Here is a 22,075-nt window from a genome sequence, read left to right as displayed (position 1 = left end):
AAAGTAGTGCGTTTCCAAAGACGATGCTGGAGAGACATGATGAAATGAAATTGGTTTAACCAGGCTCATAAAGACGGGATACTATGTTGTATGCTTTAAGGGAGATTTTGCCCTGTCATCGGACACCCAGTGGTGGATTAACGCTAGGGCTATAGACCCTTACAGAGAATACATAAAAAACCATTTACCGACATAACTGTATAAGCGTCTGAATAAAAAAAGAAATTTAACCAAAATATATTCAACTAAATTATTAAATTATATTCTTGTAATTTAATGTGAAGCATTTTAACAGATATTTGTTTCAAATTGCGTGTGCGAAGCATAAGAACATTGTGAAGCATCGGGATCGAAGAGGATGAACCCTGTTGATTTTTTCTCATTTTAGGACTTTCTGATCCAGATATATTATGTGTCCGGAAAAGCTTGTGAACACGATAGAGATTTGGATTTTTGAAGGCATCCTAATCTAATTTTCTCAACTCTGTGTCCAACCCCACCCTGCAAAAAAATAGGTTGAATCAGGCTTGAAAATCGCCAAGGGCCTACGCGAGGTGTTGTTTATAACAGTAGAACTATATGTTATACATGACAACATTTATTACAGTCCATAACGGAGTCTATGAAAAATTAAACATGACAATATTTATTTTAGTCCATGACGAAGTCTATAAATACAGTTAACATGACAACCGAGTTTATAAATATATTAAACTTTTAAACATGCGAACAGTATTATAGTGGTATATTATATTAAACATGACAATATTGACATGATCTTAAAAATATATTAAACATGACAATTATTGTTATAGTCGTATAAAATATATTAAACATGACAATATTGTTCTGGTCGTATAAAATATATTAAACATGACAATATTGTACGGAAGCGTATATACGGAAGCGTATAGGGGTCATGCAAAATTTTGTAGAAGGTCTCGAGATCCTGCGACCCTGTGATACTTTCTCGAAATCCCGTGATCACCTGGTAATTTTCTCGAGATCTCAATTTAATGTTCTCGAAATCCCCTGATAATTTTCCTGAGATATTGACATCCTGTGTAAATTTTCTCGAGATCCTCAGTTAATATTCTCGAGATATTGACATCCTGTGTAAATATGAAACCTTATATGATAGTGTCTCCACGTTGTGATGTAACCATTGGCCAAATACTTCGCACCAAATTTGATAAAAAAAATACTCTAACATTTGTTACGAAGGAAAACTGCTAACTAATGAAAGAATAAACGGACAATCGATAGGGTACCCATGATTTACACTAAATTTGAAATATGATTAAAATCGATAGGATTCATCGTCTTATGGCCCAAATACTTCACACCAAATATGAAATTCGAAAGCCTACCGCGTTAGCTTTGAATTACAGACATGCTTGTTAAATTATTTCAATTTAATGTTTGGGCGACGTTTAATAGAAAATGTCATGTTTTGCATGGTTTTCAGACCATATTTTGTTTTAGAATAAAGCTAGATACAGAGTTTATTGTCTTGAGGCACAAATGCTTCGGAGCTGGTTTTAAATCAAAAATCTTGAAAAACTCTGGGCTCTAACCAGTGGCGGCGCCAGCCGTCGGTGATTGGAGGGGCAAAGCTGGGGCAAAGTCCAAGGTTAAGGGGGCAAAGGCACGAGCTTCAACTAGGGGTAGGGGGCCTCCCCCAGAAAATTTTGAAAAACAGGTTGCCGAAAATGCAGCCTGGCAGTATTTCAGGCACTGATCGATGAGGTAAAGTGTCGAACGAACGGACTTGCGAATCACGACGAAGCCCACTCACGAGCGTCAAAGTAGGGAGTCCTAATGCCGGAAATGTTGTCTGACAATATTCTGTCAGGCACCGATCGTCGAGATAAATAGATCTGCCCAGATACCGTTCGTCGCCTGATCACTAATTTATCCGACTAGAGAACAAAATGTCAAACGAACGGACTTGCGAACCTCAACGAATTCCCCTTATGAGCGCCAAAGTAGCGAGTCCATTGGGGACCTCGCCAAGAAAATTTTGAAAAATAGACTGTCGGTAATGCTCTACAACATGCAAGTTTATGACTGAGTGGGGATGTGGGATTTATTCACCGTAGAAGGTATTGATTACCGAAACGTATCACAAATACTTTTTTTTATTTTCTAAAATTTTTCGGGGGGCAAACAGAGGGCAGACCAGATTAATGGGGGTTCCTCTGCTTATGACACTAATGATTCAAAAGAAATTTGAACGATAGCCACGCAAAGTGTGGAGATACGCCCACGTAACATCTATGTCTCAACAGCAGATTATTCGAAAGGAAAACTTGGTTGTTTAATAAATTGAATAAGGATCTAGGATTCTTCAAGAAATCTAATCTTTATCGTGTCCACGTGTTTGTTATATCTCTGGGACAGAAAATCTTATATTGCTGAAAATTAACAGGGGTCATCCTTGTCGCTGAACACTGAATTTCGAAAATCCGTTAAAAACAAAGTTTTCAAAGAATGGAGAGTATAACTTCGGAACGGAAGATCGCTAACCATTGAATATCAATAAAATTCATGACCCCAAAGCTTCACACAAAATTTTAAAAGTGAAGCCTCTATGGCGTGAACAAGGCTTTCGGGGAGCGGGCGGGGAGGGGCTATATTAAGGAACAGAAGGTCACAGAATGCTGAATATCGATAGAGTTCGTCCTCTCATCGTCACATATTTGAAAGAAATACAAAGAGGGTAACTCTCGAACAGAAGTTTTCGGAGTACTGAAAATCGAAAGGTCCTAGTGCTTCACACCACATTTGAAAAACAAAATCAGTTAAAAACTGTAGCCTCTATTGCGTTAACAAGTTTTTCGGATAAGGGGAATAACTCCAGAACGATAAGGTGCGCTAGAAGCGACAGGGACCGTCCTCTCATGGCCCCAATGCTTTACACTGAATTTGAAACAAATCCGTTAAAAACTGTAGGCTCTAACGTGCTATTAAGGTTTTCGGGAAAGTGTGTGTGTTGGGGGGGGGGGGACTCCGAAACGACAGGTTGTAGGGCGCTGAAAATACGTTAAAACTACGCGCACACATAAAAATATCCGAGATCTCAAGAACATTTACACAGGATGGCAAGATCCCGAGAACATTAACTCGAATTCTCGAGATCGTTAACACAGGATGGGAGATTCTCGAGAAAATTATTAGGGGATTTCGAGAACATTAAATTGTGATCTCGAGAAAGTATCACAGGGTCGCAGGATCTCGAGGTCTTCTACAAAATTTTGCATGACCCCTATACGCTTCCGTAATATTGTTATGGTCGTATAAAATATATTAATCATGGCAATATTTACTATAGTCAAGAATTAAAGTATTAATATATTAAACATGGCAACATTTACCATAGTCAAGAATTAAAGTATAGAATATATTAAACATGGCAACGTTTACTATATGTCAAAAATTAAAGATGAAATATATTAAACATGACAAGAATTACAGTATAAAATATAATATGACAATATTTACAAAGGTCAAGTATAAAATGAATTAAACATGACAATATTTACAAAAGTCAAGAATTAAAGTATAAAATGTATTAATAAATATTTACAAAAGTCAATTATATTATATTAAAAATGACAATATTATTTACTATAGTCAATAATTTTTTTTTTATAAACATATTTTATTCACTATAAATGAATGGGAAATTGGGGAACAGGCAAAATGCCTATGTCAGACCCCTATCCCTATTTACAATACAAATTATATACTAATAATGAAAAGCAGTATATACAATATATACAACCCTTACTTAGTTGAATACACCTAAAGTATTATAGTATGTAATAATAATAATAATGTTAATAATAATAACAACAACAATAATAGTTTAAAATCGTTTAGTTAAATTGAAGTATGATTGAACTGTTGTAAAGATAAGGTTATTAATTTCGTTTGTGGGGTCATGCAAGCCGTAGAGTAGAGTTTTGCTGTTGTTATACTCATCAGGTAATGTAGAAATGTTTTTTCGTCGAAAAGTATTGAAGTTTGGACAGTGTAAAAGATAGTGTTCGCTATCCTGGAAAAGGTGACCACCTTTGACTATAGTCAATAATTAAAGTCAATAAAATATATTAAAAATGACAATATTTACTATAGTCGAGAATTAAAGTGTAAAATATATTAAACATCACACTATTTACTATAGTCAAGAATTAAACTTTGAAAATATTTACTATAGTCATTTATAAATCGGGGGGGGGGGGGGGGTTGGATGGCTGAATGGTTAGCGTGCGCGCGCTGTATCATAAAGTCTGTCATTGAGTCGACTGGCGTGGTTTCGAATCCCCGGTTGTACGTGACAAGGAGTAGGGTCGCCTGTCCAACCTCGTTGGATGGCTGAATGGTTAGCGTGCGCGCGCTGTATCATAAAGTCTGTCATTGAGTCGACTGGCGTGGTTTCGAATCCCCGGTTGTACGTGACAAGGAGTAGGGTCGCCTGTCCAACCTCGTGGGTTTTCTCCGGGTCCTCCGGTTTCCTCCCACTGCTAAAGACCTCTACGCGCAAGCGAATTATTGAAATAAAATTAAACCATATGTTAGTCCCGAAATGACCTAGTTTGTGTCGAGTGGACGTTAAACCCCATTTCTCTCTCTCTCTCCCTCTCTCTCTCTCTCATTTATAAATCAATAGACGCACCCCATGAATTGATATTATCCGTTTTCACTTAGGTTTTTACATAATAACATTTAAAATCAATACAAGGTTTTCGATGAAGCAATGAAATTGCTTTTAAACCTCATTTTACTTTTGAAACAATATTGGTCATATGACATTTCAGCCCTATCATTGCTCTTAATTTGTCTTTAAGATCATTGCTTGATCACTGAAACTGTTTTAAGAATCAACTCAGGGCTGCTGTTAATATCACAATTTTTATTCTATTAAGACTCTCGAAATAGAAAATATTAGTAGCAGGTGTTGAAGAACGAATTATTGGAGAAGACCATTACATGAAAATTATACACCAGTTTGTCTTCAAAAAATTGGATATTTTAAAATCTAACATTTGAAATCGATTTTGGCCATTGATCAAATTTTGACGTTACCAAAGTGGAAGTGGGACTTCATTGGACTAAACGCGATCATTTTCTTTACGATTTGAATTCTCTTGATCGCTGTTTGATTTCACAAGAGTTAAACTAGTTTGTGGACTTTCATTTGCAAAACTCTTGATATATTGTCTTTGGGCTGTATAACCCGAAGAATTACTGTAGCCTTTCCCCCTGGTTTTCACAGCGAAAAGTAAACAAAGTCGTTTGTTGCCAATGAAGGCGAAAAATATAACAATACCTTGTGCCCCGGCAAGAATAGTAAAAAGGTAGGCAAATATAACAGCATTAGTAGCTTCGTACACAAACGCAAAAATCCACGAAGCTCCAGTAATAACAGAAAGTTTTAAGCAAGCTAAAATATTGATTTTATGTTCCCTGTTTCTGGCCGAGTCTATCCAAGATGCACGTATCTTAATAAACGTGTAACTGAATAGACTGATGTTGAATAAAATTAACAACCCTAGAGGCAAAGCAAAGGCAAATCGTCTTTCATTGACGCTTCTAATATAACAGCTATAGGTTCCTCCATACCCTGAATTACCATCCATGGCATAATTTACCCCAAGGGTAATACCTACAATTATTAATGGCGATAGGGTGGAGTAAATAAAACATCTCTTGAAAATACGAAGAGTCGTGAAAGTTTGTGTTGTTAATGGGTATGAAAGTTTCAAAAATAAAATGAAGGTGCAGGCGTTCATCCAAAATGTGGATGACAGCCAAGAATAATGGATAAGAATTCCTACAGCCTGACAAAGTTCTGGATAATCCGTCATTTCTAACCCAAACTCGTAGATGACTTGGGCTATAAATAAGGTCACTATCAACCCCATTACATTGACACCGACGACGTTTCTTAAGGTTTTAATAGCACAGTAAAAGACAAAGGTTATGATCAGAAATAGCAAAGAAATACATGTGCATACGACTGATGTTATTCCTATTGGCGTAGTCGCGTGTTTAAAAGCATTATATTTTGTTAGATTATTCTCACTTAATAAAGAACTTGATAAACAAGAGTCGACCGAAGTTTGCCGTAAATAATCGCCTGAACACACAGCAAAATATTCACCACGCGACTCGAACTCACCGTCTGTTAATGTAAAATCATTATGTAATAATGTCACAGTCTTGTCTATTACGTTATGCACAACTTGTGTAGAATTCACCAATACCTGCGTACACGTCATCAATTTGTTTAAGTTATGGAATTCAGCATTGTCGAGAAGCAATGCAACTTCCCGTGTCAATGGCATGCCCTGAATGAAAGCTGCCTGGTTCATATAAATACAATTGGTTCCCATCGGAATTGTTCTCGGTATCGGGTCTGTGTCACAATTTTGTACTGCTACAGTTTTCATATTAAAGCCGTCACCAGACGAATCTTCACCAAAATTATGGGCTTTTGATAGGAGTTCAACTTGTTTTTTGTCTGTATTAACCGGAAATGTAAACATAATGGATATACCGACTTTTAAGTCGATATCCACAATGCCCTGTGTACATAGTTTCATTGTAATTGGTGTAATGGATACCGATGTTACAATGGCCGTAGCATTTGTCCACGGAGGAAAATTTAAAAAAACATATCTAGAAAGAATCTTTTCTTCGGGAACCAAAAAGCTATTGTTGAATGTACCGGTGACATGAAGACAAACTTTATATCCGATATTATTCGACTTCAGAAAAACTGATTGACATTTACCATCTACCAGAATTTCTCGATCTGAACAGGCTTTCTCTATGCATTCACACTGAAAGAACAAATAAATAGAAAATGGTCAGTAAAATTACATTCTATTTCTGCATACCCAAGATAGGTCGTATTATGTCTGTAATGTTATTGACGCATTTTTTTCTGAATACCCAAGATGGATATTATTATGCCCGTAATGTTATATTAATAATATTACTTTTAAGAATATTGTTTTTAGCATTTTGCTCCATATTTCGTGGTTTAGTCTGCAGCAAATGAATAAGTGATTTAAAGTTTCAATATCTGACTGATAAAGGGTGCAGAGTGTGGATTCGGTTAATTTTAATTCATGCTTATACCAAGATGTTATGTTTGTGTTTATTTTATCCAGAAAAGCAATACTTTAATAGTTCCGCTTTTCGTTGGGTTAGAGTGTTTACTTTCTAAATTATGGAGTGCCACAGGGTTCCGTTCTTTGACCTGTTTTATTCGGTGATATAATTCGTGGAAACTTATTATCAGTTACATGCATGTCATACACAACTTATTTGGCATTAATCAGGTCCAATGTGAATATTGAAACCGAAAAATTTAAGTCCATGTGTTGTAAATATGAATAACAGATGAATGACGACAAAAAGAAGTCATATACAAAGGGAACAATAACATTCGGGAGTCCGTCCACCATGATCACATTTCTATTGGTTAAAGTAAAACCGATTGAATCTGTAAAGAATTTAGGATTCCTGTTTGACTGTAACTTTCAATTCAATACTCATATTAACTTGAGTAATAAGAAAAAAAAAGAATTTCCACTTATTTAATATTAACATCGACACTACTAAAATGCTGGTGTATGTCTTTGTTTTATCAAACTTGGATTACTGTAATTCACTTCTGTTCAATTTGCCTACCTTACAAATCAACAACCTACAAAAACTTCAAAACTCGGATCGTAACTGAAACTAAACTATGTGAACTTATTTCTCCTGTGCTTAAACAATTGACTGGCCCCCTGTTAGATAAAAGGATAATATTTAAGTTAAACGTAATTGCTTACAATACGCTGATTAATATAGACTCTCCTAAATATCTTCAAGAAATAATTACACCTTAGACCCCTCGCGTTCTCTTCGCTCACAGAATAACAAATATTTCAGACGGAAGCAACACTGAATGGAAGTAAAATCTTTGCGTTTCCGAGGAATTAGAATATCCTAAATAAAACAAGAAACCCATTAAATAAGTTCGAAGTATTCTTACCGATACTGGATCCATCAGTTCATCATCACCACATACTACATTGGCTGAAATTGATGCAAGAGATGGTGTTCTTAATGGAACTTGAACTTCGTCATCATCCCTAAGATCTAGAAGTGTAGATAAACTATACCTTGCAAATACAATAAAGGCATCGGATTCTTTTATCATATCATGCCAATACACGTTTTCATTACAAATACGACAGAAGAGATTTTTATATATTCCATCAACAACGTTTGTATACAAATGACACGCCCTTTCCACGTCTTTATCGTAAAACCACCATAGACCCGTCTCGTTACACCGAGAATAAAATGGTTTAAGAACTGGACTACAGCTACGCCCTCCTATGCCTGATTTAAACGACAGTGAACATTGGCTGCTGTTTAATACAGTAAAATAAATGTCTTCCGGATTGGTAGATGTTCCATAGGCGCTTGACTTGCTGCAGTCGGTTTCTGTTGACCATGCAAAAGTATCTAAAACATTGTTACAAATGGCGCAATATTTGTTTCGGAAGGTTAGTTTCGTATTTGGATCTGTAACCGGTTTAATATATTTCCAATGTAAAGAATTGTTATTATAGCAGTTGGATATTATTTCCTGGTTGGTGTAGGTTTCTGGACATTCATCGATTACTTTTGTATAGTCTTTGTCGTCTTTATAAAATTTGATCGGTCTACAACCATATTTCCTAGAAGTTGTGATATTCGGTGTTTCACCAAAGAGGATTTTATCAGGACAACAATCACCATAAAGATAACAATCGTCATCACAGAAACATGGCGCACATCTAGGATTTAAGCCTTTCAGAGACTTAAATCGTTCTTCGCAAACACGTTCGCAATATTGTCCCTGGAGATAAATAGCCTTTGACTCAAAATCCGAATAATTTCCGCGCACGTATTCAAAAGGCCCCGGAGGACCGTGTGTGATCTGAGAAACACACGTGTTAAGTTGGCTACACAAAACAATGATAGAAGCCAACATTCGGGTCACCCCGGCCATCGTCAATACGGTCATTTGCAAATCCTTATCCGGTTTAAAGTTGGTTAAGTATAACACACCTTTTAACCATTCAATTCGGTAAAAAAAATCTTACAAAATAAAATAGACCTTTTGCTTTCTGTAATGCTTTTTAACTTTATGAATACACACTCAATGAATTATTTTTATATAATGTTTAACGCGCCTTATGCTTTTACGTCATGAAACCCACATCGTGTCATTGTAAAACGCCGAAGCTAAATGAAATCAATACCTACTTTCCCATCATCTCTTTAAAAAAAAATCCAATCAATCAACTAATCGTTTACTACACAGTTTACACATGATAGTGGTTTATCCAAATATATTTAATTATTTTTGTATTTTTGTATTTCTGTTTTTCTGTTGTGGTTTTCAGCTGGAGTTAGAATTCAAATAATACATAAATCATGACGCACTTGGACGGTCGATAAAAAAAAACAACCTTGCATTTGACGCGAGATATGACGATACAATTACACTAGGCGAGTTCAAAACAATTGAAAGTTACATTATTCAAGAATAATATGGACTTTCAATCAATAGGCATAATAAAGGTACCCAGCCCCCCCTCACATACACATACCTCCCCCCCACCCCAAACACACACCATAGGCCCAAAAGGCATATTTTTGCAAAATATATTAAATCGATCAACCACGACCATATTCTCCTTTTTTGATTTTTGTTCTCTTTTGCAGGGCTTGTGGATGTGGGTGGGAGTTTGTGTGTCGACAGATGACTATTTTTATCAAATATAAATAAGAAAAATACATCAATCCAATGAAATTTAGTTTCATACTAACTGCACTTTAATAGTTCGGATGACCTGTGTGAGATCGTCCTGTCGACAGATGACTATTATTATTAAATATGAATAAGGAAAATGCATCAATCCAACGGAATTTAGATTCATATTAACTGCACTTTAATAGTTCGGATGACCTGTGTGAGATCGTCCTGTCGACAGATGGCTATTATTATCAAATATGAATAATGAAAGTGCATCAATCCAACGGAATTAAGTTTCATATTAACTGCACTTTAATAGTTCGGATGATCTGTGTGGGACCGTCCTGTCGACAGATGGCTATTATTATTAAATATGAATAATGAAAGTGCATCAATCCAACGAAATTTAATTACATACGCACTGCACCTTAATTGCACGGATGATCTGATTTAAAGACAATTGGACTTCCGCCGGGTATCATTGTGCCGTATGGATAATTGTATTCGACTGATATTTCATTCGATTGATGCACAAGTGGGAAAAGTATATTAAAGATATATTTATACTAGAGTTCTGAAAGTATACAATAAAAAAGAAAAAAATAATAACGATGGCTGCATTTACAAAATCTAATAATGTCCTACTGCAGCAATCGGGATAATGGGTGTACAATGCATTATGATTCCAACTGTCATGCGGGTCTTTTACGCATACGTGTAGATAGGACCTAACGAACGAGTAGAGGTTTTTCCTTGCCAAGGCCCTGTTCAGCACTACTGACAAGTGGAACTTTCTAGGCCTTCAAAGGGGTCGAACCTCGGACCTCTTAGTTAGTGAACTACCCACTGAACTACCCATTCTACTCCCTATTCAAAACTTAGCGTACTATTTTCTAACGTCCCATTGTTCTGCTCCGGCGGCGACTGGGCTAATAAATACGGGTATATACGACATACAGTATGCTATGAGGGAAATTTTGTTCGGACAGCGACGCTACGACTTACTCTGTTTTGCGTCCCATCCGAACGACTACACATCTGTCATTGCCATGCCCTCCGTCCTGCACCACTCCAGGTTAGCGAGCCAGCGTCTCACCTTTTTAGCCACCGTGGCACCAAATTTTCAAATGCGGTTCCAATCCGTTTTATATCTTCCATACAGACAAAGACTTAAATGAACACATGTTAAATTTTGTTAAATCGAAGCAGAATAACAACGTCTCCAAATTCCGAAGTGTACTTGTTGTTTTTAACTAAAATCGTCGATTTGAAAATTAAAAGTGTCGGTCGACTACCTTCGTGTCTGTTCTCAGACGGGGCTTATTGTTGACAGGCATCGTAAGTTTCGCATGTGAGCTACATTTTAGTGTCAGTTCTTAATAACAAAACATTCATCTTATTTTGATCGATATTTTCAACTCATTCTATAAAGATTAATTAAGGACCATTTGGCTTTTAGTGTTCTGTCGACAATAACAAAATAATGAACCTGGTTTTCCTAATAAAAAAAGATGAAGGAATCACACTTTTTCAAATGATCCTGTAAAGAGTGAATTATATTGATAATGGATTCAGTTAATTTGGTGACAGATTTGGATAGCCTATTATACTTTGTTTCACCTGTACACAGTCCATTTGTACTTTGACGTATTCTCGATTGAAAAAATACATTAGTTAATCAACTGATAGAGAATCTGATAGTCAATTTCACTTTACATTATGTTGGTAAACAGGTTTTAGAGTTAGGTTAGGGTTCTATGTGTAAATGGTACGTGATGCGTATCGACCTAAATCATTGTTAACTGGTTTGAATTTTTACGCCACGTAAATAAGTCCTTCTGAATATCTGCAAACTGTTTTCAGTAATATTGATCGACACTCATTGCGGTTTGCATATTACTAGTCTGGAGGCTCAGCGCGGGGGGGGGGGGGGGTGTCCATCAAATGGGCACAAAACCAGGCCCAACGTTTCTAGAGTAAAATTTTGCGTAAAAGTTCGGTGCTAAGATCACCTAAAGATAAATTTTAAATGTTCCTATTATTAATTAGAACAGGTTTGGCTTTAGTTTTTATATTTTACGCTGACATTTTATTGCTTTAAATCTTCCTAGTGCAAAAACGGTAAATTTCACCTTTTTGACCTCCAGGGTCACTAAGACTAAAGGTGAATTTCGCAAGTTTACAATTTTATTGAAATTGTGATTACTTTCGATCATTTTCAGCTTCTTTTCATAATACAAGAATGACTGCGCCTTCACTTTCAATGCAAATGAACTCATTTGACCTTTGACCCCGAATATCTCGAAAACGCCCCAACGGCGGACTGATTACCACTCGGCCTCGTATTCTACGCAAAATTTTACTCTAGAAAAGTTGGGTCTGGTTTTGTGCCCATTTCATGGACCCCCCCCCCCCCCCCCCCCGCGCTGAGCCTCCGGTCTATACGTGCACATTTAATTCTTTGCTTTGATTTTGTTACACCACTTTAAAGTCTGGCTTCCTATTATTATCTCTAATAAACTCTAACGGTAAATCTTTGGGGTAAATTCTATACCGGGGAATTGGGGGGTAATTCTTCTGAAAGTTTTCCTTTAAACCTGTAACGGGTTATTTTTCCAGGGTAGGTTTTTTTCCATTAGAAAACATAATATAAGGTTTTTCTTACTGGAATTCTGGGATATTCTCATTTTACGTACATTTAAACATAGACGGTTTATATGCAAGATAAAGTCCTCGACTTCGGTTATGCTCCGAAAGAAAGACTTCAGAAAAAACACTCGGGTTATTTTCTTCAGCCTTTCTTTCCCCAGCATAACCTCAGTCTCGTGCTTTATCCAACACCTTAACTATAAACTATATACCTCCCCAATTCATGTATGATTTAAAATAGTAATGACAGGCTTTATCCACTTCTGTTCATGTATTATTTGTTTTTACCAGCTAAATCATGGTTTGTTTTTATCCGCGAAAGATTGACTCAAATCGGGTAGATGAGTAAATTATTATAGCACCTGGTCCCGAGTCCACAAAACATTCTCAGACTTAAGTTTAAGAATTTACTCAACATTGTTCACATTATATTAACTAATATATAGCCCTTTATAAAACTTGTGTTGTTTCAATGTATCAATAAGAAAGTATGTGCAAAGTTTTGTGTCTCTGGAACCAAGATATTTCTCATAAGCAGTGATTGAAAGTTGAGTGAATTCTCAACTTAAGTCTGAGAATGCTTTGTGAACTTGGGGCCTGGGAAAAATTTGGTGCTTTTGTCCGGAACGTACACATCCATCTCAAATCTAGTCTTAAACTGCCTGGCTATATGGCTTCGGGATTATTTAAGTCTCTTCAGGTATGACTTGTTTTTACTACTTAAACATTTCGCCAACTTCAGGCATTGAATTTTTAAATTTAATCGTGGTTGTTATTTTTAACCGCTAAAAATTCAAGATAAATGAGGATAGCTGAGATAAAGTATTGTTTGTTAAAGTGTGTTTTGTTTTTAATACTTTTTTTTCTTTTATTTTTAAAAAATGTGGTTTGTGTTCTGTTTTAACACTAAAGGTCCAGTCTGATTGGAGCTCTTGCAAACCTAAAGCTATGACTTCTTTTTACGAGTATGGTTTGCTCTAACCATGTAAATTTGATTCATTTTTACAATATAGGGTGGACAGATTTGGTTTAACAAACTTTTAAGTCCAGCACATTATCAAATGTTTTCTTCTGTTCTAGTCGAGTTGAAGAATCCAATCACGGTTCTCTGAATTTAAGAAGCGCATATATAAATCTTAAACTACATTAAACTTTCGCTGGGTTGAACGCTCTCTTTGACAGATAGAAAAAAAACATGTGACAACGTTTTGCTAAAAGGCGTGTACGATGTTCACCGTCAAAATGTGAAATATTGAGAAACACAAACTGGATTTAGCTTAACTCAACATGTACATTTCAAACCAATATACGTATCAAAATATTATTTTCCAATAGAAAAAGACGTAAATTCCGGCCGTTTTAGAAAGAGAGAGAAAGACTACATTCTGTGGTTTGTTTCCATACATTTGGTTGTACACCCACACTAGTCACTGTACTGGTGTCGATTATATCCACCCTTTGATTTTTACGTTATTCATTAAAATTATGACGTATTGCCCCACCTGTAGTTGCACTTTACGCTATTGATATTAAATAAACATTTACAGTCATTACAATGCTTCTTTTCAATAACTTGGTGATCAAATATATTATATTAAACTGTTTTATGTGATAAATAGGAAGGATAACAATAAAAATAACAACAATGCATTACAAAAGAGCATTAATAATAGATTAGACTACAGTTTTAAAATCCCGTCATACGCATTGAAAGCTATGTTTCATTTGTTGCTTTCGTACATATATCGATAAAATCACAATTATATTTACTTCGCCATACGTTTATTAGCAAATGTGTTAGTTTCGTAATTATGGACTAATGGTGATGGGAGGTTACCAAACTATGTCGGATTATCCTATTTTTTGTATCGTGATTAAAGTTATACATTAAATGAATTATTAATGACGCGAACAAACACCATTACAGTTATAACAATATATCTGATATCGACTGTAATTTAAATGTTGGTAAGGAATTTGAATAATTTTCTATTCTTGCACTGCAGACGACGAATCAATACCCATTAAACTTAGTGGACAATTACATTTTTTTAAATCTGCGTTTTGTCTGAGTTCTTCATCTGTGAACATACTCTTAAAGCATGTCAAGTGTCCATGACTATTTATCATATCACAACCTGCATAGGTATTTGCATTTCAATATCCCCTACTTTCCTGAATTGGATAGCTTCAAACGGACAGCTCGGTCAATATTTGCACGATTCAAACCAACCATACATCATTTTGAAGGCATTGAGATGGAGAATGTGAGTATAACAATAATTCAATTTTCAAAATTTCCCCATTGCGACTCATTTTGCCCATACGGGTCACATTGGTTGATTTTTTTTGGAGAAGATAACTTTGAATCTAGTTAAGGGAGAGTAAAGAAACATGGTGTATAGCTTCATTACATCAAAAACTTAACTACGTTCGATTATAAGCATTTGCCGGATAAGAATTTGCCGGATGTTTTCCAAAAGATAAATATACAATTAAAATATGTGTCATCTATTTATTTTCAGATGGGGAGTAGGAGCATCTCCCATGGTTTGTTTTAATATTGAGTCATTTTAACAGATTTGATTTTCAAAGCTACGTCATCTCCATTCCATGTATGTTGCCATTGGTGATGATTGGTCCAGAAATCCATCATGGCTGTGGGCGAACTGTCTTTCCACGGCTTACCATCTGCTCCATTATTCCAATCATCATTAAAAAATCCCCGACTTCCCCCAACAGCTACGTTTAATATTAAACCAAACTGAAAATTAGAAGTAAAAAGTATGCTTTATTAATGTGTGAGAATAGTTTTAAATGAGTTGACGAAAATTTCTTGATGACAGTTACACAAACGATAAAAAAAAATATTAACACAAATACACAATGAGAGAGAGGGTTTAACGTCAACTCAAAACAAACTATGTGATTTCGGGATTAATTTTATTTGAATAACTCGCTTGGTGCGAAGGGGTCTTTAGCAATGTGAAAAAACCGGGGTACCAGGAGAAATCCCACGGGGTTGGACAGGCGACCCTACTTCTTGTCACATACAGGAGGGGAATCGAAACCACGCCACTTGAAATAGAATGGGAATTAACCGCCTACCTTTCTGCACCAACCGGGGGAAATCACGCTGGAAAATCCCGGCCAACCCCAGATTCTCTGTTTCTAAGCCAGCATCTCACTCAACAAACCATAAATAAATACAAACGTACCACACAAAATTGTTAGCTATGTGAAAACCTCGAATGATAAAATGTGCCGGGTGTTACTATAAATATATATTTAAAATGTGGCCGTAAAGTTTCATCTACTCGAAGTCACTTTGGTGGTAATCAGGTTGAATTTATGAAAGAATATAATAGAATTTACCAACGAAAACATATTAACAGTGATTATATACTAGACACAGGGACTTACATTGGTATCAAAAGGAGCATCTTTACCACCGTTTGCCCAGATATTATCACCAGTAAAGCCCTCATGTTTCCAATACCCTTCTGGTGGTGTATTCCACGATAAAACAGCTTGGCCATCTACTTCCATCCTAGAAAAAGAAACGTCAATCATCAAATAATCCACTATTTCAAAGTTGTTTGAATTTCATCAGGTTATAATAAAGTATCTCCCCGGAGACAACGATGGTGCTATATTTCATTTCATCTGGCGAAACAATTGGGTCAACAATTTGACCTCAGATTGCTAATTGTAATTTGGCACGGTAGTATTACATACTGTAGCGTAGAGCGAAGTGTTACTGGTATCATGGTGTTTTCCAGGGGAGGATGTAATGAATCGCCCTACAAAAATTCAGAAAAGTCTGAGTGTTAATAGCAGAGTTATCTCCCTGCCTTAAGTTTACAAATACAAGCAATACCAGGCAGTATTATCGATTTTATACTAGTTTTATATCTAACACTAACAACTATTATACCCCTGTCAATGTTTTACCTAATGTGGTCTCTTGTCCAATCAAGCGTATACATATGAAAATCATCAGCCCATGTTGTACCACTTGGCGCTAGTCTGATGAACAAAAAGCAAACATGAATTAGTAATATACAACATAAAATTGGAAATACTTTAATATGATATTATTCCTGCATTATGCCAGATATATTTGTTGTTACGTTTTTTGGCTGTATCGGGCCCGTAGCCAGCTCATAAAATTTGGTGGGGCTACGGAATGTTTTGGAGGGGCTGAGGATGTGGCCGGCTAAGGACGCTCCTAAGAAATCATTATTGTTGGCAAAATATTTAGGGGGGGGGGCTAATTCGATTTGGGGGGGGGGGGGGGGGGGCTTATTCGACTGGGGGGTGGGGGGGGCCTGGGCTGTATTGTAACAATATATTTTCATATTGTGTGTTTATAATCATATATTTTCTTTTGTACAAGCGCCACAGGGCAGCTGTGCAAGATGGATTTTGGCGCTGTATAATTTCAATAAATTTGTTTTTTTTATTTATTTATAAATGCAATCGAGATCCAAAGAACTATTCTTAATGACTTTATATAGAATTGCTATTTTAGGTCCGTAGATAAAGGCAATATTGAGATGTAACCGACTTCGTCCAGCGGATGTTTAGTTGAAACCAAAACGTTTGTTGATGATTTATATTTCCCAAAGCCTCTGATTTTGTTAGTATTTATAATTCATTCCTAGCCAAAATTTGACTTTTATCATTCCAGTGAGATAAGCAACACATATGAATTCCTAAAAGATAAATGGATTTTTTTTTTATTATATAGCCTCTGTTTTACTAATAAAGACATATGAACGACGGGTTGATATGCGACCATGTTAAAATGTCGGAGTAGATAAAATATAAAATCCCGAGACTAAACTTTTTAAGGATTAAAAGTAATCAACATAAAAATTAAATTTGTACGTACTAGACAAATGACATTGACATACAAAATATATATCAAATCAAGTTAATGGATCCGGGACCAACCGTAAGCGCCCACTGCCCTGCTACGTACTGGCCTCGAATGGCGATAATCTGCTTGTTGGCGCCATGAGTTAGAACGTCAAACAATTTTAACAATAAGGGCGATAATTCGGAAAGAATCTCGGAAAACTCTAAAAATTTAATAAAGTGTAGTGGACAAACTGGTGCAAGGTTTTAAACAGCCAAAGGAAAACCGAATAAGAATAAAAATAACGCTTGCTTACTTCCAATGGCCTTGATATCTGTGACCATCACTAAAGTAATTTTTACCATAATGAATGGTTGACGTTATTTGTGTAACACCCTGGGCATTTCCACCACCGTCTTTAAGATGCAAGTTACCTGAATTAAGTAATAAACAATGTTTCAGACATTACTCGGCATCCAAATATTGTCAGTGTTGTTACTATGGTTCGTGACGTACTTTCTGTTTGGTACCGTGCCCCCGATACTTGTTAAAGTAAATACAGAACTAGGATTCCGGGAAGATTGGCTTAAAGGATGGGTGGTACACTGGGGAGCATAGGGGTCGAAGTACTTATATTTTCCGACAAAAATGTTAGAGAAAATAAAACTACTGTCGAGTGTACTGAGGTAAAAAGAATATGTCCCTCAAATCCGACAATGCCAGACTAGGAAATCCGCGGTCGCAACTGTGACCTCCTGGTTGGTGAATTGGATCTCCATCAACCTGATAACTAAAAGACTATCAGATTTACAAATATTTGAAGGAATTGGGGAAATATTATTTATGTACAGATGATGAAAATGAATAAGAGATCTCCCCAATTTCTGGATAGGTGTTTGATTCTACTTACCACGTGATTCCATAATATCAATTTCTCCGGATTTCGGCCAATAACCATATTTACCCACACCAGGTGGAAGTAACCAAAATGCTTTCACATAGAAAGAGATAAAATAAAATAAGAAGGCTGGGATAACACGTCATAAGTGTTATTGAAGTTTATCCTGATATAATAAACACATTTGGTGCAGGACGTTAAACTCCATTTCATTTCCTTTTTGATGTTGGCTATTAATTGAAATATTCCCCCAAAAAATAATCCCTTCCTGAACCACAGAAGGCACATTTCGTTATTTCTTTATTTTTTAAAATCAATATCTTCTCTGTATGATATGTTTTTTTCTATATATGTGTTTGCCGTGTAGCTATCAATCTATATTAGCTATGTGGGCGTATTTTAAGAGATTATCTTTTTTATATAATTACACGCGCGCAAACCACATTTGCGCATTTGCTATGCACATACAACAGTAATGCATTAATGAATGTATGACATCGGGTTTAACGTCCTACGTATGTGCACCCACTAGACAAACGAAAACAGGCAACAAGTTTGTTAAGTAAGGTAATTCAATTAAATGGAAAGTGGTATTAAAAAGAGTAAATATAATTTTAAGTATCCCAAATGTTGTTACATCCTTTCTGAACAGAGAAGCATTTACCTGGCCAGATCCAGTCACCCTTAGGAATTTTAGCCAAGATTTCAACTCGACCGTATGTAATTGTCGCTTTAGAGAATAGTTTAGACGACATAATAGGGGGTATTTTATTCTGACTTCCCAGTCGATAACAACCATTTTCACTAGGGTTAGTACAACTGTTCCATAATGCTAAAATTTATATAAAAAAGCACCGATTATTATTTACACAAATAAACTGGCCACATTAAAGTTTTGTTATGTCGTTAATTTATACTTTCGACAGTCTCCACGACATGAAGATCTGACCGGCTCTAGTGGCAGGTTGCGGCCTGGGCCATACGAACAACTTTTGACTCTTTGACATCATTCGATTAACCAATCAGCGTTGGTGTTCCGCTTCAGAAATTTTGCTGTTTTGTTTTCTGTCGCTGCGAATCTCGACCCGAAGTTCCGCAGAACTCGACACAACAGACCATTTGATTGACCATATCTATCAACAAGAAGGTGGGTTATTTAACACCTCTTCGAAATCCTGATGTAGTGAAGGCAAGTACAACGAAAAAGGAGCTGTGTTTTAATTAGGTTAAAGCCAGAACATAATTTAGTATTTTTCTTTCATTTTTATATTAAGAAGCTTTTGTTTAATTGACCTAGGGTAAGTTTAATTTTATTGATGTATCGCACCTTTAAGATCAAGTGTTCCTTGATGTAAAAAGTTTTCACCAAATCTGTCCGCTGTGAAGGTCTGGAAATAGACAGTGATCATTGTGAAAATAATATCCAATACATCTACTGGCAAGGTTAAAATTGATATCAATTCGAACAAAAAGAAAACACGTTCCAAATCAATACTTTATTTTGACCTAAATTGGTTTAACAAAGGGACTGAAAATTATACTGTATGAACTACCACCAACAATATATTATAATTAAGTTTTGTAATATCTAAAGGCAATTTACTTACTGGTTTTAAATACAGCATTCCGTTCTTTATAAACGTGTTTGACTTCTCGGGACAATATACTTGAAACTCGCCATTCTAAACAAATAATTGAACAAATAACATTTCAATACGTTCAGCTGCACTCATTATTCTTTACTTTCTTGGAAAGACTATATGGATTAACTTGCTGTCGTTCTACACCAACTTGCTCATGAAGACCAGCGTACGCTGTACAGTGTGCTAATGAGGGACTTTTACCCGATTTCCAACTGTCTGGGGTTCATTAACGTGCACGACAACGTGTACACGCAAACTGGGCAGGCTTCCTTGCCAAGCCCTTCGCCCTGCACCACTGACCACGGAAATTACGCGTAAAAATCCCGAAGTTCTTTTTCGGCTAACGTCAGGATCGAACCAGTGACCTCCTGGATAGTGAGCGAGTGCCTTACTCACTGATCCATCATGGCTTCCACTGATCAAATTGAGAAATTTCCGAAGTAATACGAATTTTTTATGAATATTCATTTATTTTACAGGTCAAACATATGAATAATTTCGTTTGTATTAAGATTACACGTACCCCACCTCCACTGGCTGATACTTCAAAGTACCATTTATTAAAATCTAATGTATTACCACTAAAATCATCGTATAATACAACAGCTGCTCTTTTATCTACAGGATGATGTATTGGCGTCACGGTGGTTTCTAAAATTGAAAAGTGTAGAAATATTCCGAAATAATACAAGGATATCCAAGGATATCCTTTTGATGTGTTCCCATGTGTATTTTTTTTTACAAAACATGACATATTTTGATGGTCCGTAGAATGTGTGTGTTTTAAGAATAGCTAACATTAAATAAGCCAGAAAGAATGAATGAATATTAAATAAAATGTGATTTGTTTAATGTCTGCCGTGTACTGTGAGGAAAACTTTTCTGGAAAGGCCCTCCTTCCTGAGCCACCGGTGAAAGAAACCCACGCAGCAAAATCCTGAGAAACATTCTCGAGCAACACTGGGGTCGAACCCCGGAACTCTTGGTTAGTGCGCCTGTGCCTTACGCACCGAGTCACCGTGACTCCCCCAGAAATAATAATAAAGTGTATATTGCAGATTGATTAAGATTGATGACATCGTATATGGTATTCTTACTTGTATTAAACTGTACCGAATCAATATAGATTCTCTGTGCAAGACCCTGGTTTAAAATATAACTAATTTTGTAATGTAATACGTCATCGTCCTTCAAGTTATAATGACTTGTTCTGTAGTACCATTCATTGCTCTCTGAAATTCACAAATCCAGCATTTTCACAACTCTAACTTTTTTCAAACAAAATTCAGAATTGTATATAGAAATAAAGAAAAATCTACCCACGGCCCTTGTCTCAATACTTTATAGTATCCGCTTGGATTGGCACCATTGTCTATAAACTAGTGATTTGTTAAAGAGTCAATTAAGCTTTACTGAAACGAACGTTTATATTACAGAAGGCTAATGCTGTCTGATAGAAGGTCATACTCCACCCATCCAATAAAGAGATTAATAAAAGGGTAAAACCAATTAATACCTTGATTTTTAATTGCCTTTCCGACGTGAAAGTCATTCAGAACGTGCATCGTTATCACCATGTCCACCAGACCACCAGGTTCATCGTGTAGAAAGAATGATATATGACCATGTTGATCTTTCTCTATTCGTGGCCGAGTTGATGGAATAAAACACTTAGATACAGTCACCAAACTCACCAATACATATAGTAGAGTTAACATTTTGGTTGTTAACCTTTTGGTTGCCACTAGACTATTGGGCTGTCTTTTAAAGTGTTGCTAAGAAATCCCGAATCTTATATTTTGAACGCGAGCATTATCAGTTAAGTATGTCCAATTTAAAGATGTCGTGTAATGACATCGCTATAGTTTTTTTTAAAGGCGTGGAATATTTGTAAGCTATTGTGAAATATCTATGATGCCACCTGTTGCCGTGCACGAGGCGAACTGTGATCTGTGTTTTAAAATGGCGATAAGAAACCCTCGCAGTATCACAAATCCTATATATTGACTGCGAGCATTATCAGTTAAAGTTTGACCTATTTAAAGATGTTATATAACGGCACCACTTTATATGTTTACCGTTAAAGACTAAGCGTTATTGTTGAAATATATAAGGTGCCAGCTGTTGTGGTGCACGGGGCGGACTGTGCTTATTATTTCTACAGCCCCCGAAATGAAATGGGGTTTAATGTCCTGCTGTTCAGCAGC

The 22,075-nt window shown here is 36.1% G+C and overlaps 2 protein-coding genes across 3 annotated transcripts in view; one reads left to right on the top strand and one right to left on the bottom strand.

Moving 5' to 3' along the window:
- LOC126815727 (nibrin) overlaps positions 1-22,075 on the top strand; it is a 417,793-nt gene that overhangs the window by 58,197 nt on the left and 337,521 nt on the right. The window lies entirely within an intron of this gene.
- Positions 14,984-21,623, bottom strand: LOC126816282 (beta-1,3-glucan-binding protein). The gene is made up of 11 exons (XM_050542590.2): positions 21,385-21,623; positions 20,966-21,100; positions 20,392-20,519; positions 19,833-19,907; positions 19,553-19,613; positions 18,890-19,057; positions 18,238-18,318; positions 17,644-17,761; positions 16,418-16,492; positions 15,887-16,013; positions 14,984-15,227 (listed from the first exon to the last, which is right to left on the bottom strand). Exons 1-11 carry the CDS (start codon positions 21,584-21,586, stop codon positions 15,021-15,023), a joined length of 1,377 nt encoding a protein of 458 aa, XP_050398547.1. The 5' UTR covers positions 21,587-21,623; the 3' UTR covers positions 14,984-15,020.

The sequence above is a fragment of the Patella vulgata genome, chromosome 3, assembly GCF_932274485.2.
Source record: "Patella vulgata chromosome 3, xgPatVulg1.2, whole genome shotgun sequence".
Lineage (NCBI taxonomy): Eukaryota > Metazoa > Mollusca > Gastropoda > Patellidae > Patella > Patella vulgata.
This window is presented reverse-complemented; position numbering and strand designations above follow the sequence as displayed.